This window comes from Lipomyces chichibuensis (genome assembly GCF_038497645.1).
Source record: "Lipomyces chichibuensis strain CBS 12929 unplaced genomic scaffold V1513scaffold_21, whole genome shotgun sequence".
Taxonomy (NCBI): Eukaryota; Fungi; Ascomycota; class Lipomycetes; order Lipomycetales; family Lipomycetaceae; genus Lipomyces; species Lipomyces chichibuensis.
Window position 1 is genome coordinate 64,927 of NW_027117473.1, and position 25,218 is coordinate 90,144.

At 46.9% G+C, this 25,218-nt stretch overlaps 13 protein-coding genes across 13 annotated transcripts; 5 read left to right on the forward strand and 8 right to left on the reverse strand.

Moving 5' to 3' along the window:
* The first annotated feature begins 78 nt into the window (after positions 1–78).
* On the forward strand, positions 79–2,643 carry V1513DRAFT_401342 (Cation/H+ exchanger). The gene is made up of 12 exons (XM_066895505.1): positions 79–372; positions 427–689; positions 747–791; positions 854–950; positions 1,000–1,171; positions 1,346–1,394; positions 1,450–1,502; positions 1,548–1,574; positions 1,689–1,728; positions 1,785–1,850; positions 1,906–2,048; positions 2,107–2,643. The coding sequence occupies exons 1-12, from the start codon at positions 255–257 to the stop codon at positions 2,492–2,494; spliced, it is 1,461 nt and encodes a 486-aa protein (XP_066752911.1). The 5' UTR covers positions 79–254; the 3' UTR covers positions 2,495–2,643.
* Positions 2,644–3,010: 367 nt separating this feature from the next.
* On the reverse strand, positions 3,011–3,606 carry V1513DRAFT_459093 (transcriptional Coactivator p15-domain-containing protein; the record flags this gene model as incomplete). The annotated part of the gene is made up of 3 exons (XM_066899732.1): positions 3,011–3,220; positions 3,267–3,386; positions 3,463–3,606. The coding sequence occupies 3 exons, from the start codon at positions 3,604–3,606 to the stop codon at positions 3,011–3,013; spliced, it is 474 nt and encodes a 157-aa protein (XP_066752912.1).
* Positions 3,607–4,055: 449 nt separating this feature from the next.
* On the reverse strand, positions 4,056–5,999 carry V1513DRAFT_446799 (uncharacterized protein). The gene is made up of 2 exons (XM_066898319.1): positions 5,156–5,999; positions 4,056–5,103 (listed from the first exon to the last, which is right to left on the reverse strand). The coding sequence occupies exons 1-2, from the start codon at positions 5,919–5,921 to the stop codon at positions 4,409–4,411; spliced, it is 1,461 nt and encodes a 486-aa protein (XP_066752913.1). The 5' UTR covers positions 5,922–5,999; the 3' UTR covers positions 4,056–4,408.
* Positions 6,000–6,330: 331 nt separating this feature from the next.
* Positions 6,331–8,619, forward strand: V1513DRAFT_446800 (uncharacterized protein). Its single transcript, XM_066898320.1, has 2 exons — positions 6,331–6,936; positions 6,983–8,619. Exons 1-2 carry the CDS (start codon positions 6,472–6,474, stop codon positions 8,303–8,305), a joined length of 1,788 nt encoding a protein of 595 aa, XP_066752914.1. The 5' UTR covers positions 6,331–6,471; the 3' UTR covers positions 8,306–8,619.
* Positions 8,578–11,981, reverse strand: V1513DRAFT_446802 (10 TM acyl transferase domain found in Cas1p-domain-containing protein). Its single transcript, XM_066898321.1, has 2 exons — positions 11,677–11,981; positions 8,578–11,623 (listed from the first exon to the last, which is right to left on the reverse strand). The coding sequence occupies exons 1-2, from the start codon at positions 11,786–11,788 to the stop codon at positions 9,048–9,050; spliced, it is 2,688 nt and encodes an 895-aa protein (XP_066752915.1). The 5' UTR covers positions 11,789–11,981; the 3' UTR covers positions 8,578–9,047.
* A 319-nt stretch (positions 11,982–12,300) lies between these two features.
* On the reverse strand, positions 12,301–13,954 carry V1513DRAFT_446807 (fatty acid desaturase-domain-containing protein). The gene is made up of 2 exons (XM_066898322.1): positions 13,096–13,954; positions 12,301–13,045 (listed from the first exon to the last, which is right to left on the reverse strand). Exons 1-2 carry the CDS (start codon positions 13,925–13,927, stop codon positions 12,669–12,671), a joined length of 1,209 nt encoding a protein of 402 aa, XP_066752916.1. The 5' UTR covers positions 13,928–13,954; the 3' UTR covers positions 12,301–12,668.
* A 1,066-nt stretch (positions 13,955–15,020) lies between these two features.
* Positions 15,021–15,870, reverse strand: V1513DRAFT_446812 (uncharacterized protein). The gene has a single exon (XM_066898323.1). The coding sequence runs from the start codon at positions 15,808–15,810 to the stop codon at positions 15,187–15,189; it is 624 nt and encodes a 207-aa protein (XP_066752917.1). The 5' UTR covers positions 15,811–15,870; the 3' UTR covers positions 15,021–15,186.
* Positions 15,871–16,622: 752 nt separating this feature from the next.
* V1513DRAFT_380822 (RGS domain-containing protein) lies at positions 16,623–17,768 on the forward strand (the record flags this gene model as incomplete). Its single annotated transcript, XM_066895049.1, has 2 exons — positions 16,623–16,768; positions 16,820–17,768. 2 exons carry the CDS (start codon positions 16,623–16,625, stop codon positions 17,766–17,768), a joined length of 1,095 nt encoding a protein of 364 aa, XP_066752918.1.
* Positions 17,769–17,771: 3 nt separating this feature from the next.
* Positions 17,772–19,318, reverse strand: V1513DRAFT_446816 (uncharacterized protein). Its single transcript, XM_066898324.1, has one exon. The coding sequence runs from the start codon at positions 18,970–18,972 to the stop codon at positions 17,920–17,922; it is 1,053 nt and encodes a 350-aa protein (XP_066752919.1). The 5' UTR covers positions 18,973–19,318; the 3' UTR covers positions 17,772–17,919.
* A 526-nt stretch (positions 19,319–19,844) lies between these two features.
* On the forward strand, positions 19,845–21,071 carry V1513DRAFT_459101 (Aldehyde/histidinol dehydrogenase; the record flags this gene model as incomplete). The annotated part of the gene is made up of 2 exons (XM_066899733.1): positions 19,845–20,109; positions 20,161–21,071. 2 exons carry the CDS (start codon positions 19,845–19,847, stop codon positions 21,069–21,071), a joined length of 1,176 nt encoding a protein of 391 aa, XP_066752920.1.
* Positions 21,072–21,141: 70 nt separating this feature from the next.
* V1513DRAFT_464994 (uncharacterized protein) lies at positions 21,142–22,596 on the reverse strand. Its single transcript, XM_066900018.1, has 3 exons — positions 22,420–22,596; positions 21,927–22,343; positions 21,142–21,869 (listed from the first exon to the last, which is right to left on the reverse strand). The coding sequence occupies exons 1-3, from the start codon at positions 22,430–22,432 to the stop codon at positions 21,535–21,537; spliced, it is 765 nt and encodes a 254-aa protein (XP_066752921.1). The 5' UTR covers positions 22,433–22,596; the 3' UTR covers positions 21,142–21,534.
* Positions 22,597–22,727: 131 nt separating this feature from the next.
* On the forward strand, positions 22,728–24,219 carry V1513DRAFT_446821 (uncharacterized protein). Its single transcript, XM_066898325.1, has 2 exons — positions 22,728–23,118; positions 23,169–24,219. Exons 1-2 carry the CDS (start codon positions 22,896–22,898, stop codon positions 24,089–24,091), a joined length of 1,146 nt encoding a protein of 381 aa, XP_066752922.1. The 5' UTR covers positions 22,728–22,895; the 3' UTR covers positions 24,092–24,219.
* V1513DRAFT_459103 (uncharacterized protein) lies at positions 24,199–25,203 on the reverse strand (the record flags this gene model as incomplete). The annotated part of the gene is made up of 5 exons (XM_066899734.1): positions 24,199–24,587; positions 24,642–24,772; positions 24,822–24,907; positions 24,965–25,162; positions 25,186–25,203. The coding sequence occupies 5 exons, from the start codon at positions 25,201–25,203 to the stop codon at positions 24,199–24,201; spliced, it is 822 nt and encodes a 273-aa protein (XP_066752923.1).
* Positions 25,204–25,218: the final 15 nt, after the last annotated feature.

Here is a 25,218-nt window from a genome sequence, read left to right on the forward strand (position 1 = left end):
GCGTACCGCCGGAACCAATGTTCGGAGTAAGTGGTTTGTACTGGCTGCCAACAGACTTGTACGATAAGAATGACTATTCTTCCCGACTTTTTATCCCACATGTAAGAACTTGACGCATCCTCCTGCTGATTTGGTTGTTTGACTTAGTTTCAGCTATATGCAATAATACTGTAAGAGTCGCTAGCGAATAGGATCTTTTATGACATTCGGAGATTTGCGTGATTGAGAAATACGTTTTGAAAACAGAGCCGACCATGCCGACACTTGCAATAAGTAATTTTAATTTAATCTGCACATTGCTGGGAGGCTTTGTCATTCTGTTTGGGCTGGTGTCGTACTTGGTTCGAGAAAAAATGTATATTTCCGAAGCTCGTAAGTATTTATAGGTCGCAATCTCTCGGCACCGTGTGCTAAATATCTCCGGAGTGCCATCACTACTGTTCGGGATAATATTCAAAGAGGCAGGGCTCTTTCGTCCAGAATTCTATGGAACTACAACATCGGACATAACTCGTGAATTCACACGATTGGTACTTGGAGTCCAGCTGGTGCTAGCTGGTGTGCAGTTGCCAGGAAAATATCTATTGCATGAATGGAGAAGCTTGTCCATGCTGCTTTTGCCTGTTATGACAGCTATGTGGATTATTTCGGCATTGATCATCTATTTGTGCATACCCAATTTAAATTATGTGAGTTGTGCTAACTATGATCGAGATATTGGAACATACGACTGACGGTCCTCTTAGCTGGATGCGCTTATTATTGGTGCTTGCATTACGCCTACGGATCCTGTACGAATACTTATAAACGAATTCGGAGCTAATTGCGTGCAACATGACTGACTCCGAGGTAGGTGCTGAGTAACTCTCTCGTCAAGGGAAGATTCGCAGAGAAGTCCATAGCCGAACCACTCCGCAATCTCATCTCCGCAGAATCGGGCGCAAATGACGGTAGGAAGAATCAAATACTGGTAGTTAAATGACATATTAAATTGATTAGGCTTTGGGTATCCTTTTCTGTTCTTGGCTCTCTATATGCTCCGGGACAATGGATTTGCTATCGCCAGGGACTGGATTGTCGAAACGATCATATACCAAGTTATTCTTTCGGTTGCGTACGGTACTGTCGTAGGATATATTGCAATGCGAACGTTGCATTTTGCTAAAGAGAAGTCGATTTCCCATTTTATACTGCCTGATTTGCTTTTTTTCTGTCTTCGTCCTTTGTATAGATTGAGTCTGTGACATGTAATTTTCTGGCAAAAAGGTTCTTTTTTTCTCGTTGGCTAGTTCTGATTTTTTCCTCCTGTGCTACCCGTAAGGGTGGTCGTGGATTTGTGCTATAGGAATATGATCGACGATGAATCGTTTGTCCTTTTTGCCTTCGCGCTTGCCGTAAGTTGTGCTTTTATTTTAGTTGTTTAAAGTGAACATCGACTGATGTCTACAGCTCTTCATTGTTGGAACTGCCGGATTGGTTGGAACTGATGATTTGCTAGCTTGGTATGTTGATTTTACTGGACGGCAGGAATGAGCTGACGCAATTAGTTTTGTCGCCGGTAATGTGTTCACATGGTAATTGTCCTTACCCGTCTGACACGCTTTAACTATAATTCTGACAATATATTTAGGGAGTACGTGCTATTGCTGTAGATGCATCCAATCACTAATTGGCTAACTGATTTTCAGCGACTGGTTCCGTGTAGAAACCGAACACGACAGTCTTCAGGTGAGTCATGACAGTAAATAGGGAGTGATAAGAAGATATCTAATGCTAAGCGCCAGTCATCTTTGGATATGATGCTCAACGTCGCGATGTTTACATGGCTCGGTACTGTTGTCCCTTGGGCTGTAAGTTGTAATGCTATAATGCTGATCATATTACACTCTCTGAGACTCGTAATAGGAATTTAATACTCAACAAATTCCGGCATGGAGATTTATTGTTATGGCCCTTGCTATTCTAGCTTTCCGCAGACTGCCAGCTGTTCTGGCGATGTATAAGGCTATACCTCGCATCGAGACTTTCCGGGAGGCGATTTTTACGGGGTGAGTAAATTTCTATCTCGTTGCCAGTCGTTGTACATGGATCTAACTCTACTTGCAGATTTTTTGGTCCAATCGGTGTAGGTGCAGTCTTTTATCTGTCGGTGTTGCTACAAACCTTAGCAACGTTCAACCAAACTGAGCAAGTTGCATACATCGGAAAAGTTGCGCCACTAGTAATTTACTTTCTGATGGTGAGCAGTGTTATTGTGCACGGAATATCTATACCTGCTCTAGTCATAGGACCCAGTATGCCTCGAACACTGTCGAGATCACTGACACAGTTGGGTATCGTCAGGCAGTTCTCCACTTTCAGCAGGTCGGTGACCGTGGTGGAACGTGAGCCAGAGTTGAGGATCACGCGTAATCTTGTGACTACCCACAATGCGAATGAACTCGATAATATACACGTGGTAGATATTGTCAATCGCGACACGGAAAACTGTTAGAACGAAATGATGACGCAGCGGATCGGCACCATAATAATTACCTGTAGATCTGGTTGACAGTATTTCGCCGAGGGCTAAGGTAATAGTGATTCCGGTGAGATGCAAATACATTTTGTAGAGTAGATATAAATATATTAAATGATAGCTAATTGTGGTACTCTGCTGTATTGGTGGGACATAACACGAGCTGATAGCCCAGTGGGAAAGTAGACTTGTACCCTAACCCGCTGATATGGCCATAGGTTAAATGTAAAGCGAGCTTTCACTCGCTCAGAGTTAGTCACGCATAATCGTAGAAAACGCGACCAACCCGCGGTAGGCGCGTCGCGTCATCCCGTAATGGCCAGGTTCAGTATGTCACGTCGCGGTTTGGCGACCGGCTTATAACAAGCCCATTAATAGCATTGTTTAGACGGATTCCATTGCAACTGCAACAAGTGATCATAATGTCCAAAATTATGAAACTGTAGTATCGACTTTGTCCCAATTATATAGTAGTATACGCGCTTACTACTCTTACTCAATTGATATGACTACTCCCTCCTCTGCATTTACTTCCGAACTGTCGCCTTTAGGCTCTACTTCATTTTCTTTCTGCTTCAAGCCGCTGTCGCCAACCTCTTCCTTAGTGTCACCATCATGGTCTTGCAGCTTCTTAAGCGCATTTTCAATATCGGCAATATGCGCCACCACCGTCTCCCAAACATCAATCGTAAGACTTATACCCTACACATCATTAGCATTCAACATCGTGAATTCTATCAACACGTACTTTGCGACCAGGCAACCAAACCTCTGATCCATTCGGATTTGTCTTTGAATAGAATTCTCGAATGTCGACTAATGGCGTGCCTTTAAAATCTCTAACGAGTAATCGTTTCCGTTTTCCGATCTAAAATTCACGATTAGCGTCAGTGTCACGTCATTTTCTGGCTTCTGAGTACTGCGGGTAGAAAGAACGCACGTACGTCGATATCCAAAATTGCAGTTCCAGAAGGGTTCTCCTCATCATCGGGCATTGATTCCACTCTGGAACGTTTGTAAGGGCCAGATGCATAATTTGACTTGTAGCCCGAACTGCCATTAGTCGAACTGAAACGTTTTGGTGGCATTGTGCGGTGATTCCGTCACTATGTCAACATGATTAATAAGGACACGAGGAACATTTATATGCATTCGTACCAGGATTGGTATACTTCGAGATCGTTAAATATGAACTTGGAATATAGATCGGAAACGAAATTTGTGATGGTCCGTTTGACAGGTCTCGATGCGAAATTTAATTCAATGATCTCAGAATTTGTGCGGCGCGACCAGGGGCGGGGCGCGTAACCAGAACGTGAAGTTGTCGCACGTGCAATCAAGGCGACCGATATATCGCGTTTTGCAGTTGCAGTCAGTGTATCTTACTTACTACTAAATTAAATGGAAAAATGTTTAAAGTTTATCCTTTACAGCTTGTTTTACTGAATTTTTTTATGTTCTATAAAAAAGGAAAAAAATTATAGCTATTTGGATAAAGTGTGATGGAATTAAAGCTCATAAAGGTAGAAACACAATCTTTTTCTATTCAAGAAACAAATTTTATTATAGTGACGTCGTCCCACGATATATTACAAACAAGGTTTCTGTCAAGCGCAATGTTGCTGAACATTTTACATTCTCATACTGATATATAGGTAAAGAAAACTGCTATGTACACTACTCGCTCTATATCTATGTACAAGATACAAAAATCGACGATTCCGGGCATAAAACATATGCTAGGACAAACTATAAAGCAGCTACGGTTACAAGAATCTCTTTATATCAACTCATCCCAGCATTTGTTGCATGTTGGTTTGAATCACACGATCGAGTGTTGCATGCATTTTGATTGGTCGTAAATGGTTACATGGTCGTAGTCATCGAGATTTAGGTATGTAATCCAGCGAACGCGCCGCCCTTCAGGACGGCAGGATACCGCTTTCCCCTGATTGCGAATACCTGCTGGTTAACCTGGTACGGCTCCTCCGGTTTCAAATCATTGATTTCCCATTTCGTACTTTGAAAGGTATTCACGCCAGGTGTCATCAGCACGTCGAGCTCGTCCCCAAACTTATTCATTACCCAGTCCCAATCCCGTTTATTGTCTGCCTCGTGAAATCCTGTGACGAAGACGGCGCACTTACTTTCAAGCAACGCCGGCATCGATTTCTCCCACTGATCCATCGCTTCTGGGGCACCGAGACCGGGGTGAAAGAGGAAGAAGACGTCGTAGTAGGGATCGTAGGGCGTGAATTCTTGTGTGTCGTGGATGACGTGGAAATAATCTGTGTAGTATGACACAGAGTAATTTGGCGCCACACGTTCAGTAACGGCCGACTGGTTGTACACGTACTGCTTCTTTTGGCGGTCGTAAAGCGCCTCGGGGCCGATGAAGTTGATATGCATGTTCGGCTTGTTGAAGAGAAAGAGCAATTGTGCCCATATTTCGAGTGGTAATTGCGACTCTGAACGCGCACCGAGAACGAAGAGACGGATCGGCTGGCTTCGCTGGACGGATTCGCCATCAACGTTACTGCCTGTCTGCGATGGTGGAGTGCTGGGGAAAAGTGTGTATCTCAATGCTGCAGTTGATTGTTAATATTTTATTGAATATCGACACCGCTTGTGACTCACCAGCCAACGACTTCAGTCCCTCCAATGTTAACCGTCTTGATGCAACCGTGTAAGGTGATCCCTGGTGCAATATACTGCCGACCGTAATGGGATAAGTCAGCACTTTCGTCGCATGCGCGAGTTCAAACTCAGTGTCCATGGAATGGAAGTCACGAGTATACAAAAATGTGTCCCAGTCCGCGAAATTGATCGCGACGTCCGTGTCCTGGGGTGGTGGCATTTCAAACTCAGGAAACTCCCGGCCAGAGCGAATATCGTGCTCAAAAACGTTTCCGAGCATTAGTCTGTCGCAGACTTGTTCGTGGTGGTGCGTGTCGGTTTGCCAGACCTCCTCGGAGTGGTGTGTGGGAATGCCGCAGTTGGGACAGGTGAATTGGACATTGAGGCCTGTTACCGGGCATTTCGCGAGCGCTTTAATCGTCGCCGCACGGTTGCGTAGGACAAGTGAGGGCGAGGACTCCCATGGGTGAAATCTGTTCTCGAATGTTGGCTCGTTTTCACGTTGTTCTTGACTGAATCCGAGCGTCCACTTAACGGCCTTCCATAAGAACGTCCTGTGAGGAACGCGTGTAGGAGATGAGACCTGTAGCGGAGACGAGATCAGCCAATTGCGCTGCTGGTGACGGGTCGAGATATTCCGTCGTGAATGTTTCTGGGATGAGAGTCGTCGAATTGCGCGGATGCACCCACCTGACCCGTACTGCTGCGTCCCGGCGAAGGGATGTACCACCACAGATGCCCATTCGCGAGCACACAGCAGAACCATGTTTCTGTTGCGTGTGCGATGGTGGGAAATCAAATTAGTGGAGGAGAACAATCAATCGGCTGCTGCGCAAGGTTGCCGGGCCCTCGGACAGAAAAATCCGGTGATGTGCGTCTCGAGTATCACGTCGGAAAATGGGCAGTGATGCACAGCACATGCATTGGTCAGCAGATCCAGCGGACAACCATTGGACAACAGCAACGTATTGGATGTTTTGTTATCTATATATAAAGAAAGAAGATATTCTTGACGTCGTTTTTGCGCTCTTTTCATCTGTTACTAGTCGAAGGATCAGCATGTATTTTGCATGTACTTGTCAGAGGCTGACTAAACGCGTTGATTGCGCTTAAATAAGCAATCGACGAAAGTGCCACGCAGTCTTAACGGTTTGACCGTCTGCCATCGCACACGAGACTGATTGAGATCACTCCATGTCGAACGGCACCTTTATTGTAAGCCTCTACTCGAATTCGTATTGCGGTATTTGGACTGGGCGTATTATTGAATTTTGTTGTTGAATTATTTATTGCGACTCCACTGACGGAAGGAGAAGATGTCGGACGCCGGGGCAGAATCAGCGTCGTCGTCAGCGAATGGGGCAGGACTGTCAGCCCGGCTGCAGGACGGCAGGCAATCCCCAGTAGTACCAGACACAAAAACAGCGGGATCACTAGAAAGCGCATCCTCGTCGATCGCTCAGCCAGACACGACCGGCCGCCTCATTAATCTCCGGATATCCACACCCTCTTCGCTGCCTGCCGCCGTCACTTCGACACTCGGGTTCAAGTTACCGGCGATGACGACGGTCGAGACGATCAAGCGGCATATTGCAGACCGGTTACAGGATGCGCTGATGTTCGCTACTGGCGAGCCGTGGACGTCGACGGTGTATACTCCTGCGATTGAAAACGCGAATGAGGAGTTGCTGGGGGATGCCAAAGGGGATACTATCATGCGCATTATATTCCAGGGGAGGTTTTTGACGGACGAGATGAAGCTTGGTGATGTTGTTCGAGAGGTGGGTGGTTGTGTACGTCTGCCGTAGACGATGCTAATTGGCATAGATCAACGACGTGACATTTCATATGATGTTGAAGCAGTCTATCATCGACGTGTTGACGACCGCTTATAGACAGCCGGCCATACCGGCATCAGCGGCACAAATCGATCCCAACGTACCACCAGGTGTCGCGGCTTCGGTCCCGCAGCAAGAGCCAGCCTGGCTCTTCGGGACGACGGCAACGACTACACAGACAATACCGGCAGTCCCTTCCCCGCCACCTCCACTCGGGACCAATATCGTGCTCTACCAAGATCCCCGCGCTGCTACACCTCTTATATCGCCTTACTCCTCTCTCCCGGTGGTGACAAACAGCGGCCATCTCGCAATTTTGCTATCACCAGAAGGAATAAGCAACTTTGCTGCAGCGGGAATTTCGGTCCGAGAAGGGAACAGCGCGTTCATCCCCGGCGTGCAGTATTCGCATGATTCAAGCAGTTTCTACCAACCAGTTCCAGCAGAGGGACTGGATTCCTCAATCCTCGCTGCCCTCCTCCACTCCCACACGGCAACAGACCGTCACCAACTCCATCACGAACAACCACCACAACAGCAACAGAGAATCCACCGCCAATCTCTGGCCGAAAGAATCCGCGCTACATTGTCTGACCTCCGAAACAACGCGCACAGACTCCGTAATACACTAGCACTAAGCTGGCTTTTCCTCCGTCTCGTCTTCTTCGTAGGTCTATCCTCCGGCGAATTTGGGGGTACCAGGTTTTGGACTATATCAGCCGTAGCGGCGGTCGTTTTTTTGTGGAGGGCGAATGTTCTTGCAATACTCGGTCGCGAAATTGGACGGCGCGTGTTACCAAATAACAATAATAACAATCACAACAATGAAGGCGACGAGAATAATGAGGCGAACGGACAAACAATACACAGACGATTCGGCTCGCTGGGCACTATTTTTCTCAGGCCGGATGAAGACGAAACAGTACCGCCGGACAACGCTAATGTGCGGACAAGGAGCCGGATATTACGAGAATTGGAGCGTGTGGTGGTTGTGTTTCTGGGCACGCTTGTGCCGGCTATATATGATACCTGGCATCGACATGAGGTTGCGCGTGAAGAAGCGCGATTGCAACGGCAACGAGAACGGGAGCAGCAAGAGCGGGATCAAGAGCAGCGAGACGATAACATGGATGTCGTGGTCGTAGAAAATCGACCCGACGAGAACGAAGCCGACAATAACAATAACAATGACGACGGTGAACTTGACGAACAAGCAGCCCAAGGGGTGGACGTCGACGTCGAAGTTCTCGCAGTTGAGGGCGTGGAAGAACAACAATTACGGCACCGGAACCCACATGCCCATCAGCTCTAATCTCCTTTCCGCCTTCAAATTTGGCTTTACCTTATACTTCCATGAAAGCTCCATAAGTATGGCTTTGGATGGCAGCTTTTTATTGAATTGGAATTCATGGATTTTTTTTTTTGTGAATAAATTTTGTTACTTGTGAACTTGTATGGAATGAATGGGTTAAATAATAGGCTATTAACGTGTAAAGCATTTCGGCGTTCGTTTTTTTTTTTGTGTTTTTTTTTATTTTTTAGAGTTGTTCCGATGTCATTTTATTACAAGTTGTAGTGTTTTGTATGAGCGATTTAGGATTCAATTAAGATCTATCGATATGCTTATATTAGACATGCAAAGAAAGAAAAAAGCTACCAAAGAAACAACTGACAATCAAAAGTAGATCAAATCAATTCAAGCAAAGAATACACAAAAGAGCATGAGTGTGTACTCGCAAAACTCAAATAAACGAAAAAGAAAAAAACTCCTGTAAATATATAACGTAACCCGGACTAAAACGTCATAGCAATAGACTCATTTTTTTCACTACACACGCGTACAAAACATGATGTCTAAAATAAAGTAAACCATAGATGCAAAGGAACTGGAGAGAGTGGGTTTCAGCGTATGAGAGAAGCGTGTGAGTGTGAGAGAGTGCGAGTGAGAGAGTGAGAGGAACCAAATTGCTATGTCCAGAATGACTTAAATCGATCGCGGCCACAAGATGCGGATAACTTAAACACGACATCGTGATAGGAAATAAGCAGACTGCTCAAGCCCTCTCGTATGCGGAGCCGACGTTGACAGCCCACATCAAAAGCAACAAAGTCAAGAGTCTTGTGTTCATATCTCCCATCTGCAACCAGACGCCCTCAACAACCGGATGTGCGGCTACTTTAGTCGCAAACGATATCATGGATGCGTTCTCGTCCGATTGAGGTGCAGTAACTCCAAACACGTCGCCTTTTTCGAGGTCACGTTGTGCTTCAGAGGCATCTGGTTGCGTTTTCGCGGTCGAGTCAAGCAGGGATGCCTGTGTTCCATCGGATTCGGAGTCAGCCGCGAAGCGCGGGGAACCCGAGCCAGTAGATGCTAAATCCCCTGAAGCGTCCTTCTGCTCGTCCTCAACTTGCAGAGACGAGACTTGTGGCAATGAGTCCTTTTCGTCGTTCACTCCAGTTTCTGTCACTGGTAAGAGCACGGTCATCGGTGGCTCCGGCGCTGGTTTCGGAGCAGGCTTCTTCATTCCGTTGATGAGCGCGTTAGTGAGTTTGCCAGTGGCGTCCGCCGTTACGCTGGATATGTACAAAAACAGCGGAGTCGTGATCAGGAGATTCAAAATGCGATGTCGCGACGAGATGACTTCTAATATACCGTGCGTGTCGGCTGCCATCCAAATGTGAAACTGCAGCGTGAAAGTTTCCAGCGAGCATGCGCCTACCCACGCGAACGCGGTCGAGTACACATTGCGCAGCGTATGCGTGGCGTTGCGCAGAAATAAGAAGCCGACGATTGGAAGCACGGAGATGTACGGGTGAAATGCGTTGTAGTCCTGTTTCGAGCCCCAAATCGACATGAGGACACGGTAAAGGAAGAGAGCTAGGACCGAGCCGGCCAGCGCCCCGACGCGGACGGTCGGCCAGGATGGGTGGGAGAGAAATTTGTATTCCTGTATTTTGATCGCGAGGATTGCACCGAGCATGCCAATGTAGACGATCCAAATGTCGAGGATTACGCGGAACCGCCATTCGCGGAGGTCCCAGGTGACGAAGAAAAGCCGCTGGAGTATGTACCAGACGATGTCGAGCATACCTTCCACCGAGACAACAAAGTACATGGCGATAGCCGAGATTGTGACCTTGGAGCACAGGAACTTCAAGTCATCATTATACTGAGCTTGAAATTTCATTGTGAAATACACGACCAGGAACCAGAAACTGGAGAGCGGCGCAAAGTAGTAGAACAAATAGTCGGTGTTCATAATGTACGCGAGTGCGCACGACAACAAGTTCAGCCGGACTAACACGCTTGCAACACGCTTGATCGAGAAGTCCTTCTTCTTGTAAAAATAGGTGGTGTGGCCGTAACCAGTCATGAATAGGTACGCTGCCACTGTGACGCGGATGAGCTTGTAAATCGTGAGAACCTTGGACGCACCGGTGATGTGGTAAATCAGAATCATGACCTGCATCCATCCCTTCCATTCATTGCTCTGGTCGCGACCCATGAAGCCCTGCTCAGAGTCCGATCGTCGGATCGTCAAGAGTCCGACGACAGCGGTCACGAGGGTCAGGATCGTGAAGTTGGAGGAAACGAACTGCTTGGAAGCCTTGTTAAATAGGGACGTGCGATCGGCAATATAGCAGTACGTAAGAGTCGTCGCAAAAATAAATCCCGCAGTCACAAGCGCATTTCCAGACGCACGCTCGTTCCACATCCTCGGCGTCGAAAGCATGCCAGAGGACTTGACATACAGCGTTGGCAAGACAATAACCGTTACCAACAAGATAACCCATTGCGTGAGATTAGGACTGGGATACTGGAAACAGCATGTCTTGTCCATTGGGTACCCAGTAGCCTTCATAACCTGCTGATTACAGCGCATATTGAGCAACACGTCGGCCTTGGCCTTCGCGACACTCGGTGTAGAATGAATCCCCGAATCATCGGACGCGGCCACGCTCTTGGTCATCATCTCATTCAACGCCGAGGGCACGATGAGATTCGACTGCTGGGATGCCCACTTGAGGTAGTCATTCATATACTTTATTTCATCGCGCAAAATCGTCGCCGAACGCGAAACGTCGAGTTTTTCCCAACGCGGCACTGTAACGGGCAACAAGAACGGAAGATGGTAGTATTCCGGACAGGCGCGGACAGATTCAATCACCCTGTCAATATTTTCTTTCCACAAATTGACGCCGTTGTCGCCCAGATACCTGGCGAACCACAGACCGCCTCCGAGGACGACATATGCGTTTGGCAATTGCTCTTTATCTTTCCCACACGTCGTGAGACGGGGCAAGACTGTCGAGTTCAAATATGGGTCCCACAAAAACTCGACATTGAGTCCGTCCTTGACGAATCTAATATCGGAATGCTTTTCGGACGTTTCGGACACAGATGGATCAAGCGTCTTGACCGTCTGCCAGAATAATTGCCTCACGGTAGAGTCACCGGCAAAGAGCACGTGTTGGTTGCGGAGACATAGGCTCGCCTCTTTCGCGTTGTATTTGTGGAAGATGCAGCCAGGGGGTTGCCAGTTTGAAGGGCCTTTTGTGCCGGGGACGTCGTCTAGCCATTCACCGGTCCCGAGGAGCGAACCGCATTTATATGGATCAAACACGTCTGTCGTTGTTAAAAGACATATACCAACCAAAATACTCGAGGAACAAGCTTACCAGACGCGGCGTATCGCCATAGAGCGAGAACAAAGACGAAGACGGCGTAAGAGAAAAAGGATCGTCTGACATGATCAACCGAGGGCACGAATGCCGCCAGCGACAGAGCCATGTCAACCAGTAAACCGAGCAGATGAAATATGTCAATTAGCGTCTACTGCCTCCTAGTTGCTGACTGAGTGCCGTATTGTAAAAGGTGCAGCCGCGCAAGATCAGAAGGAAAGAGATGATAAAGATTGAGTCTGCTGAAGACTCGCTTGAACGGCTGCAGCGATGCAGCCTGTCATGGCTGCACAGGGTGTTGCTATACTTGCAGGTACAAAGTCCGCTCGCTAACTGCATATGTCAAATGCCCCACCCACACCACCCTGATAACCCAGCCCATTCTTTGCAGAATATCCAGCTAATGCAGCGCCCAGGGCACGACGACTACAATCCCGCTTACAGAAACAAACAAACGGTGTCGGATTTAGTTTTGGCTCTAGGATATAAAATGGAGCTGATAACAAGTTCCCACTGCCTACGGGCCGACAGCAATTTAGTTAGTTTAACAATTGAGCGTTATTAAGGTCAAACATCTCTACGAGAGATGTGCGCACTTGTAGTAGAAGCCAATAAAGAACATAATGGTCAAAAGTATATTCTGACGGGATAGACGGACGTTTCCGAGCCCGCAGAAATTACCGGGTAAACAACGCATCCGATATCTCTCCACAGGAGGCTGTTCAGATATTACACAAAACGCCTTGAATAGGAATATTATAGAAAAAAATATTTTGCATTGTACCCAAACCAGTCGATCTATCCTCTCAAAATCTATACTCCGTCACCATTTTAGTCGTGTATCACTGTATCCGCATGTCATATTCTTCCTTCCCTAGCATACATCCTTTTTGTGCCGTGTACTTGTACGTTTATACCGATTTGCCAGTCCGCTTATTTAATTAATTTCTTGTGTGTTAAAACAAATGTTATAAATTAATTAAATTAAACTACTGGACCCTTCTTCCCTCCTTTGGCGGAATACCGATTCCGTTGGCATTTCTGTACATCTTGACGCCGTCACCCTCAACAAAATGACATGTCCGCGCGGTCTTCCAGAGTGCGAGAATGAGGTTGGTCTTGTCCTGACGGTAGTGCTTGCCCATGACCTTGCGGATTGCTTGCGTGGCCTCCTCGGCGTGGTAGAATGGAATTCGCGACGAATAGTGATGCGCGACATGCGTCTCGATGATCTCGTGGAAGAGGTGGCGGCCGATGAAGCCAAAGTCGCGATCTACCGTAGCCGCGGCGCCGCGGGCAAAGTTCCACTCGCTCGCGTCGTAGTGGGGCAGAGTTGGGTCAGTGTGCTGTAGATACGTGATGCAAACTAACTGATGTTAAATGGAATGCCATCATCAATATATAGTGCAGACTTACCCAACCAGTGGTTGACCCAGAGATACGGGATAAAGTAGTAGAGAGCGAAGTTAGCCCAACCCCATTTCTGGATGCCGAGATAGGCAAGAGTGCCGGCGACAAGTATACCGACGTCGGAGATTATGATATCCCAGAAGTCCTTTGCATCGAACATTGGCGCGGACGGCGCAAAATGTGACCGCCTGAAGCCGGACACACCAGGGTATTTCTGGCCGGTGACATTGTAGGCGAGATAAGCTGGCCAACCAAAGACCTGCTGGATTAATAGGTAATAGAGGGTCGCAATTGGCGCCTCTTCGGTGAGCTCAGTCAGGTTTCGGGAGAGCTTGTAACGGGTCAGGTCGCGCGGGACGAAGACCATGTCGCGGGTGAGGTGGCCGGTGGCCTTGTGGTGCTTGGAGTGAGTGATTCGCCATGAGTGGTACGGCACAAAAAGGGCTGAGTGGAGGAGCCAGCCGACGACGTCGTTGGCGAGCTTGAATGGGGAGAAGGCTCCGTGGCCACACTCGTGGGCGAGGACCCACAAGCCAGTGCCGACAAGGCCCTGGCAAAATCCGTAGAGAACCCAGGCGACGATTCGGGCAGGCAGATAGGGGATGCTATGAATCTGTGTCGCCAGGCCGAACAAGCAAGAGGCGTACAAGAGGTCGCGAGCGACATAGGCTAGAGAGTGGGTAAGAGAGCGGTCGAAGCAGTGCTTGGGGATGGCGTCAAGGATATCTTTGATTGTAAACTCCGGCGGTTCGAAGTCGCGGCCGAAGGCGTCCTTGTAGACTGGCTTCGAAGTTAGCGACACTGACGGCCTGCGCTGTGTGTATGTTATTGTGGACATGGCGATTGCTCTGCACTGAGGTGAGGTGAGTGAGTGGAGAGAGAAAGAGAGAAAGAAAGGAAGGATGAAGACAAGGAGAAAAAGTTATGCTGGCTGTTGAGAAGACCGTTGGTCGACAGGGTTTCGGCACCAAGAGTGAGTTGGTGGACTGATATCGATTTTAGACTTCGCTTCAGCTCTGACCCAAGTAAGAATTGATACTCTTTTCTTCGACAGTTGTTAACTTATTATTAAGTGTATGGTGCAGTCGGAGCAGCCGAAACGAAAATTTCAGGTCGCCGGAATTGCTGCCGAGCCATCATCGCCATAGTTCAAAAGAAAATTTACACTTTTTTTTGCCCCCCCCTTCGCCCCTTTGTTCGTCCCACACTCGCGTGGCGCTGGTCCGACTCTGAACATGAACAAAGACATACATATAATAAAATTGCCACCGCCATTGACTCGGCCATTGAGTCGCCATTATGGTGGCAACCACTTAGATGGTGACCATTGAGTAGGGATTGAATTTTGTGTGCTGTTTTGTTGTTCGGTGCAATGAGCGCTTACAGGGGGTAAGGTCGCAACTTTGGTAGGCTGACATAATCTTTTATTGTTCGCTTACGTTAGACAGCAACGTTGGCAACGATTGTGTGCGAGTGAGAACAAGCAACTTTTTCCCTCGTCGGGTGGGCCCGGCCGCCGCCCCAACAACCGCCGAACTCGAACCTGAACCCTTTGCTCTGCAACCGAGTGAAGTTTTTTAGAAACCCGTTCATACTGGGAGCGTATATCAGAACAGAAGCAGGCGCACATTAGCACGTCTGATGATTGGCTGTCCACGTCAAGAACTGGTGGGCGACGCTAATTTGCTATCTCTATTGCAATTGAACCTACGCTCTAGATCTCGGTTTGGTGGTTGCAATCATCGACCACCGCTATTATTATGGCACTGCAACCGGGATTCTCAATTTCCTCTCTCACATGAAACTGACTCCCCCAACAGAGCAGAACTTTAATTGAATTCCCATGTGTCTGCCCTTCTATGGCATGTGAAATTCTGTCACGTGATTACATTTTAACAAATAACTTGACACCAAACGATGCTGTTTTCATAGCCTTTTGCAAATATAAGTTAACTTAATTATTAATTTATTCCCCGCTGTACTCGATAGCGGTAATTACCAAACAATAAGATCAATTGCGGAATACCAGTACTTCAAGGTATCAAACCTGAACGAAATCTACCTAAACCCAATAACACAACACAGCGCGACAGAAAATCACAGTATTTTGAATGTGCTTCTTACCTTATCCCTTCCATCTGTCTGGCGACGCGAACTCTCCCCGTCCAATCCCACCAAAATCCGACTCTTCCGTCTGACTGTATACACGAATCCTATAGCGCAGCCAAAAAAATATACTCCCATCCAGCACGTCCACTCTGCCCATTTATCCCATCCAATGTCCTCAATATAAGTCACATACTGGCGTAGCACCCTCCATGCGCCGAACAGAATCCCCAAATCCAGTACCACTGTTATCAAAAGCGCTAGAGGACGCGTTCCCATTTGTAATATTACATCGCGCACTAAATCTCGGCCTAAACTATGGAAGCCAATCTGCGTCGCATCCGAAGACGCGGTTCGTGGCACCGGCATCGGAGATGTAGCGTGTGGCATATGGAAGTAATCCTCGCAATGCCGAGAATATGCCCATCGTGCAAGATCAAGGCATGGCACCCAATTATTAATTGTATCATTTATCTGATCCGGCTTTTCCGCTGACTCTTGTGAAGGCTGCCAATTACCTTTATCCGTAAGTCGTTCCATCCGACTCGACGATAGTGCACACGGCTTTGGAGTTGGCGGACGGTATAAATTCACAGATCGTGGCAGCCACCACATTGTTCCGGTACATATCTCGTAAATTTTATTGATTCCAAAATTCGGTTTGTTGTTTGTGCGTTGAGGGTACCTGGGAGGAGGTCATCAAAGGAAACTTATTCACCGGCCCGCTTGCGTACAGTCTACACTAAAAGTGTACCTGAATCTATTCCCAAAGAGGAATAGCAGGTAGGGTCCCAATGTTTTCTGGCTAGTAGTTGCGGCACCAAACTATAGAGCCGGAACCTACCGTTACCATATCTTGTAATCCATCTAATTAGTACAACCTTACAAAATAATACAGAGACTTCTTAAGCTCCCATTTGCTCTCAGAACATCTCAAACGTGTAGTGTGTTAGCTAACGTGCCGTAGAACAGCATGATATGGAGCAATCTTGCTACTTGCTCCCATGCGAGCCTTACAATTTAACGCGGATCTATGTCATTGAGATGTCAAGCACCGTGTAGACTCCTCAATAGACTGGAAAGCAGTGAGCAAGGCGGCCGCACCAACATTTGATTGACAGAACCCTTGCCCTCGCAACCACCTTTGTTCAAGGTGAAATGTAAACATAACCACAAACCATTCAACACGCATTCACCGTGTCATTATTTACCCACTTCTTCACAATTTTCATATCACAGAATTCTGTGATCATTTGCGATTATAATTTCTGGGACTTGGAGTAGCTTTGGATTGGTACATTCTGGCAAGTCACAGCCAGTCGAGGGGTCCGCAGGAAACAAGCTCTTGATTCATTCAACAGAAAAAAACCATCTACGGCGGTTCCTGTTGATACTCGAGGAGTCGCTCGTTGGGCCCATCTTACAATATGTCATCAATTAGTACAAAGCGGCGGCAGCGATTGCCAACGCTGTTTGAGGTGTTGAATAGAAGAACGCTTACACCAGTTGATTTGTTTGCATTCTATGTGTTTATGCGGGATCAGCACCGATCAGTTGATTATTTAGACTTTTGGTTCGTGGTATGCACCGCATGTGATACCTTGGAATTACTAATGGTTTACAGGCTTGATATTGCTCAGCATATGTCGTTATGTCGACATTATGTCCGCCAACTTCGCCGGTCCGTTCTGGTTGCGACGCCGGATCTCGAGAAAGATTCGAGCAAGCATTCGTCACAGGTCCTGGAGGCGTTCAAGCTTCAACAGCATTCCGAGATCGCAAACGGCCCGGAGCAAGAAAGTAAACGAGTTTCCATGATCTTAAGAAGTGAAAGCAGTGCATCTGGCTCGAAAGTCTTTCCTAAAGGCAATAGCGCTTTAAGGAGTCTCGAACGACTGAAGCAAATTGAGAACGTGGAAGAGCGACATGACGACGACGAGCCAACTGTGGATTCTCCTTTGGCCCAGGTTAATTCTTCGACTGTTACAAGAGCACATATCAGAGAATCGGCATATAGAATCATGGTTACATATTTGGTTGCTGGCGCGGAGAGCGAGTTGGTTTTACCCTTACCTATTATTCGTGGCATTACTACAGCGATTGAAGTTGACGGCCGAGATGATCCGGAGGTTTTTGATGAAGCTAAGGACTATGTATTCCAGGCGATGGAAAGAGAAGCGTTTCCGGCTTTCCTTAGCAACAAAGCTCTCGGTAACCTCGTTCCCGCCGGCGCACTGTTGCGACTTATTGTTGGCCTCTTTTCGCTATTTGCGGCGTTTTGGGTTGCATTTATCCTCATATTTTTGGACTGGAAACCAAAATCTACCCGATTATGGCTAATTCTCCCTTTCTCTATTGGTATCTATGGCTGTCTTTCGTATCAGTACGATTTGGACCCACTGATTGTCTTTGCGGGATATAGCGAACTCAATTTCATGAAACTCATGCGCATAGAAGAGCCATATGTGAAGTCACTACTGATCAGAAGAGCAATTTGGGTGATGTCTTTAGTTATTGTTTTGGTGATTGGTTTATGCGTTTTGTTTGGATTAGTACCTGGAAAGCGATTATGATAAGTTTACGACTTAAACTTTTTCCTGTATTCGAACTAACGTTGGCGTTAACTGTCGTTGCTTAATTAAATAATAATTTATGTTACTAGATAGCAAGTTGATTAACACATTTTATAAGATAACCCGAACTGGAGATGACGCATTGAGCTTATTAACGTGGCGCACCAAATTCTTTGAATCTTTTCACTTCATCATCCAACGTAGAATACACATCAGGCTGTTTTGGCACCCATCCCAACTTCCTCGCCCTTGTAGCTTTGCATAAAGAATTTGTACAATACATCCACGCGGCAGTCTTGTATAACTTTGGCGACTCCAGTCCTTTCTTCAGTTCGTCGTCTGTGAAGTGAACTTCATCGGGAGTACCAACTTTGGCCGTATTCTCCGGGGGAATAATACCGTACTTGACCAAGGGCTCGTCAAGTGCAGCAGTGATCAATTTCCAACTGTGCGTGCCGTTCTCAGCGAAATAATAACCCTCGTCGTTATACCACAATCTCTTTGGATCGGAAATGTACGTCGCCAAGAGAATCACGTATAACACTGCAAGATCAGATATATGAACGTTGCTCCATGCAGCCTTGCCGCTTCCATAGACAGCGTTCTTCTTCAAAATAGAAGCGATTTTGATCATCAACGGAATCTGCTGCGACGCCTGGATGACTTTACCAGTACCTTTTCCGTAAATCAAAGGCGGGCAGACAATGATCGTGTTAACGGTCGGTTTGTTCTTGTGCAGGTCAAGAATCTGAATATCGATGTTGCGGTGAAGATGATCCAGGTCCCAAGACGTGAGCGTTTTGATATCGTCCACGTCGTCACACCTGCGCTTAACTTGCTGATCTAGCTCAGATTCCTCGATCAAGATTGCAGTACCTGACGTATGGACAAGCAATGCACCGTCCTTGATATTCTTCGTGATCACGTTCGCAGATGTCCCGTCATCCGCGGATTCGCCGGTATGAACAATAACGTCAGCTTCCGCGACCAAAGTCGCAAACACGGGATCAGAGTAACCCGCCTGTACAACAGTGAGAGCATCGTTGGAGTACGAAGACTTGATCTTTTCAACCGCCTCCGGCTTTCGGGCAATTGCAGTGATAGAGTACGCTTGGTTTTTGGTGTTCCACCCGATGAGGTGGTCCAAAACTGCACCTCCAATGTAACCAGTCGCACCGGTAAATAATAGATTCAACGGAGCCATTCCTGATAGTAGGATTATAGCGGGAAGAATAGAGAACTTGAGAGGGTCACATCTGCCGCGGTCGTATTTATATAGGAACACCGGCGGTTAATTGCATACGGGATTTGAAAAGTCCTCTATGATGCAACCGCATATTCAGGTACAGCAGTGTTATATGGCAAACTGCTAATAAAGTGTCGTACTCGATCTTCAAAAGTTTAAACTCCAACGAGCGGGCAAAACGTCATAGCAAAAATTCAGTCAACTTATCGGCCGACTGCTGATTAAGGTGCAAATTACTAGAATTGATAATCTTATATGTATAGTATCCTTTATGAGAGCTAATTGACGGTAAATTTCATACGATACATGCCAGATCTTAGCTGAAGTATGATTACGCTCGAAGCGGCCTTTTAATGCTTAATTATGACAGGCAACCGACTATTATGTGTCATTTAGAGTCAGCATAGTTGATCTCGCCAGTCACCAGATATAAAGATATAGAGTCATTTAGAGCTAATTAAGATGTCTAATGGTCCGAATATGTACGGAAACATCACAACTGCGTTCTGATATGTGCGCCTGGGACATCCTCATCTTATTCCATCACGACCCCTGAAAACTTAGTATGTGGAAAAATAGAAGACTGACTCACAGTTGTGGCTTTTGCGATAAAATATTTGGCTACCAAGCTCTTCATGGTCGTCTCCACACACATCCCTAATTACAACAGTGACAAACTAATTATGGCAGAAGAGATTGCACGAATTGCGAGCTTGTCCTCCGCGGTCTTACGGCCGGTCTCTAACGCCTCGCGAGTGACAGCGCTTCAGAATGTCCACGAATTTCTCCGAGCTGGCAAAGACAAGATTCTAGAGGCGAACAAGGCTGATATGGAGGCAGCCGAGAATGCGAATGTTGCAGCGCCACTCATCAAAAGACTTGATCTTTCCAAAGGCGACAAGTTCGACACAATGCTACAGGGAGTGTTGGACGTGGCTAGTCTGCCAGATCCACTTGGAAAAATCACGTTTGCGAACAGATTGGACGACGGCTTGGAATTGTACAGAGTGACATGCCCAATTGGCGTTTTACTGGTGATTTTTGAGTCGAGACCAGAAGTTATTGCGAATATTACTGCGTTGGCCATTAAGTCTGGTAAGTAGTATATGTTTTTGTCACAATATAACCTAGATTAATTCATAGAAGGCAACGCTGTTATCCTGAAGGGTGGTAAAGAATCATTCCATTCCTTTGCCGCGATATCAGGGCTGATACGAGAGGCTCTTGAAGGGACGGAAATCCCTCCTGGCGCGGTTCAGTTGATCGAATCCCGACAAGAAGTCTCAGAGCTCTTGAAGCAAGATAAATACATTGACCTTGTCGTTCCACGTGGCAGCAACGAGCTCGTCCGATCAATAAAGAGCAATACCAAAATTCCCGTCCTCGGCCACGCTGACGGATTATGCTCCGTATATGTCCACCACGATGCGGACATTGATATGGCGGCACGTATTGTGGTTGACTCAAAGACGAATTACGTAGCGGCTTGCAATGCCGCTGAGAACTTACTCTTGCAGCGCTCTGCGCTGCAGTCCCATTTACCGGCCCTAGCGACGGCCTTGATAGATGCCGGTGTTTCCTTGAAGGTTACGCCTGAAATCTCAGAGTCTTTGAAACAAGCAGGTGTAGAAGGTACCGCGAGCGCAACGATCGGGTCTGCGGAAGAGAAGGATTTTGAGACTGAATATTTATCGCTTACAATTGCGGTCGCGGCGGTCGAAGGAGTCGAAGAAGCAATCAAGCATATTAATTCTCACTCATCGAAGCACACGGATAGCATTGTTACCGCAAGCAAGGAGATCGCTGACAAGTTCTTGAATGGCGTTGACAGTTCTGGCGTGTTTTGGAACGCGAGCACACGGTTTTCTGATGGCTTCAGATACGGATTTGGTACGGAGGTTGGTATTAGCACAAGCAAGATCCACGCTCGTGGACCCGTCGGTTTGGAAGGCTTGACTTGCTATCAGTATCAATTGAGAGGCACTGGACAAGTTGCAGCTGATTATGTTGGTGCTGGAGGAAAGAAGGAGTTTAAGCACGAGAACATCAATATTTAAATGTATATGTGAGGCAAAATCTTCGGAGTTAACGGGACCGCGTCTTGTGTCTACTTGTAGCTGCCTGATCTTGCAATTTATAGAATATATTAAAGTCTCCAAAACTGTTAAGCACAAGAACACGTATTTCCGGACGCTAGTCCCATATCTCTCAGCACCTACGAGTTAAAGTTGGTCGGGAGGTTGTGCCTCTGCATCACAGGAATCGACCATCACATCAACTTATGGATAGTGACCCAAGATATAGCCCTCATAACACTGTCGCGTCTTTCGGGAGAAACATGTATTATCGATATCACAATATGTGTAAACTAAAACCACGACACCATACCGTCCAGACCAACCAAACCCAGTAACACTCCATTCCCGCAAGCAATATAAGTAACTATCCTGCAGAGGTCCGCAATAAAATTCAACATTATACCAAATAAAAATGTACTATGGATGTAGGCTAGAATGAATTCTAATTGGCAATCGGGGTACTACGCTGCCGACGGCGAATAGGGACTCTCTCGTAGCCGTTCAAGCTCTCCTCATCCTCGGTAAGATATCCGCGACTAGCGGTGGAGCTAGATTCGTCGCCTGACTGTGCGATGAACTCGAAACCTTCCGAGGTGCCGCTCTCACTGGCGGTGTCTCCTAACGCCGATCCAAACTCGCTCCCCTCGCGGTCGACCACCTCATCATTTACAGATTGAATAGATGGAGTTTCAATACTTGTCTCGGACGATGTATCCCAAACGTTGCTGTGCTCATCATGTAATCTATACAAGCTGGAATCCACCTTGCTCACGATTTCTAGGTGATATACATGGTCAGCATAAGTCGCCATCAAGGTCTGAAGCAATCGCGTACCGTATCTAGAAGCAGACCCTTCCTCATCACTCGTAGAGTATCCCGCATGTGGTGCATTGCGATGTCTCAGTCCCTCACTGCTCGAAGCCATACCAGAAGGTCGAAATTTCTCTTCGTGACGCCTAATCGACTCGCTGGACGGCACAGTTAAAGCTGTCTCTTCCGGATCGGAAAATTCGTCCTCCTTATCATAATTATCGTAAAACTCCATCATCTCCTGATTATCTGAAGCCGTCGCGAGTAGTCTGGCCGCACGGCGTCGTCGACTACGCTGCTCCTTTATAGCGGCGATTGCCACCTTCAAATCATAGAACGCGTGTTGAATATGATCGGCGATGTTCTCTCGCTCATGATATACTATTATTCCTAGAGCTATCCCCGCCGTGACACCTAGTCCGATTCCTAAAACAGCTGCGGCTGGCGAAGAGTAGTCAGCAATAGTAATGAGCGTGAGGCACGCGTGATGATTCCACGAAACGATGATCTGCCATACCTGGAAGGGGCATCTTTATTCAAGCCCACAACTATCGATTCAAAAGAAATTAAATCCCCAATATGTAATTAAATTCTAGAATCTCAACAAAGAGAATACACAAAACTCAATCAAGCCGTGAGGACTATGAAAGGAAGGTGCAGTTGTGGGACACCGTCCGTTGTCCCAACGTATAGCTTGCGTCACGAAGTACCGATTACGCCTTCGTCACTCAGCCATGTATTTCAGCCACATTTGCCCTAACCCGCTGGTTTCCCAAAGTGTAAAATTGCTGCGGTCCACTGAAGCACACTGGGTAAAACTCTCAGAGTTAACTGGTATTACTTTCTGCATTACTGTCTGACAACTAAAGCTTCCGGTCCTATATAGTACGAAGTATCAAGTGTCTAGTCCACATAAATTGCATTGAGGTCACGGTTTGAGAATTGGAAAACTATGTGCGATCGAAAACTGTAGAGTTCCAGTCCATCATCAGCATGTTCGATTTCACCGCCGCCGAAGACGATCTACCAAGTTCCGTTTGGGAATTAGGGATCTACGACGCCCATTGTCATCCAACAGATAATTACAAAAGGCTGGCAGAAGCGTTGGGTATTATTGACATCTCCAAGCTTACCATTATGGCCACGAGGCTGGATGACCAAGTTAAAGTCCGTGACGCGGCTACGCAGTATCCGGAGAGAATCGTTCCCAGTTTTGGTATGTCTATTTCAAGCATTAGACTGGGATACAGACATTAATTACTGCAGGATACCATCCATGGTTTACGCACTTATTATACACATCGCCAATGCCACCTGAAAGTAAATACCATCATTATCGCTCGGTATTATTGCCCGAACCGCCAACGGAGTTTATGGATCTCCTACCTGACCCCGTCAGTTTGTCTTCCTTTATCGAAATCCTTATCGAAAATATAGAGACGCATAAGAATGCACTAGTTGGCGAGATTGGAATTGACAGGTCATTCAGGCTCCCGAAATCTGGGAAACTAATATCGTTCGAGGAATCAGACACAGATGACAGCTCGAGTGCTTCATCTGAAGTGGTGAATGGTCATAATTCGAGCGATACCAAGAAGTTAAGTCCGTTCACGGTGAAGCAGGAGCATCAGACGGAAGTACTGCTTGCACAGCTACGCGTTGCTGCCAAGTTTCGGAGGCCAGTTTCTGTGCACGGCGTTCAGGCGCACGGAATATTGTACGAGATATTTAGTCGACTTTGGACTGGATACAGCGTTCCTACTCGCCGGCAGAAGAAGAAGGAGAAAGAGGAGCAAAAGTTTGTTAAGTTGGATATGGAAGATGGAACGCCGAAGTCGGGTAACGATCAACTGCCGTTTCCCGCGCGGATTTGTCTGCATTCATATTCTGGGCCTCCTGACCAGATCAAACTATGGACAAACAGAAAGTTGCCGGCGGCTGTTTATTTTTCCTTCTCTATTCTAATCAACTCCCGTTATGGAGACAAATTTAAACAAGTCTTGAGAGCAGTTCCGGATGATAGATTATTGGTCGAAAGTGACTTCCATATGGCAGGCAAGAAAATGCAGGCGTTACTAGCAGAAATCGTTAAGTTCGTCTGCGAAGTTAAAGGATGGGAACTAGACCAAGGTGTAAGAACTCTGGGGAATAATTGGCGGGCTTTTGTTTATGGAACGGATGACTTATAAATAGCTACTGCATCAATTTGGAGAACAAACATTGCATCTTATGATCCCCAAGCAAGTGCAGACCAACACTCGTTGGATACGCAATGCAGTTCCAAAAAAAGCCGCAATCATGTATTATCAAAGCTACCTGTACTTGAGGCAGCTATGGCTGCATTTGACGCAGCTATGACTGAACCATCAAGATTACTAACCCATCTCAGAGCCCTCTGAATGGGCCACGGCAATATTCTGAAATACGGCATACCATGGACATACATAGGTCTTCTAATTTCCCCCGACTTTCCAAGTGCAATCTTGTCGACAATCTCCGTTGCAAGGTCGCGTGGCTCGACAACAGGCGCGAAGAATTGCCGTGGAGGATTGATATCCTGGAACATTGGCGTGCGCATTTGACCAGGAAAAACGAGGAGCGTCTGGATTCCCGGATACTGCGCTAACTCTACTCGGAGCGTCTCATATAGTCCTAGTAATCCCGCCTTGGAAGCCCCGTATGGCCCTACAAAGCATGAGCAATATGCCTCTCAGAAGACGAGCGCGACAAAATAATTACCGTAAAAAATTGGACTTGTATAAGACAGTGACGAACCAACCGATACTATGTATCCCCGATTAGCAGAAATCATTCCCGGAAGTACGCATCTGATAGTATAAAACTGTGACAGAAGATTCACGTTAATCGTCCTACTGGGATGTCAGTACTTACATCAAGAAAGAAGAGACATTACCGTACAATTGTATATCCTCAACTGGCATCTCCCATAAACTACCACGTCTCTCAACACCCGCGTTATTCACTAAGATCGTGACCGGTCCCAACTATACAGCCATTTAGCATGCGCACAACCAAAATGTCCCAATAGTCGGCAGACTCACATCATTTTCAATCTGAGCTATCGATTTGGCAACATCATCGTAACTTCCCACGTCACATATATAATATCTAACTAAAGCCACAGGAACATCAGGAGCTTTAGCATCCAAAACAGCAACTTTTACACCTCTCGACGCGAGGAGAGAGGCAACGTTGTAGCCTAATCCTGAGCTTCCACCAGTGACAACTGCAACATCGCGCTGCGAATCTAAGCGCGTGGGACCGCTTTTATCGGACACATATTGGATAATTTGAT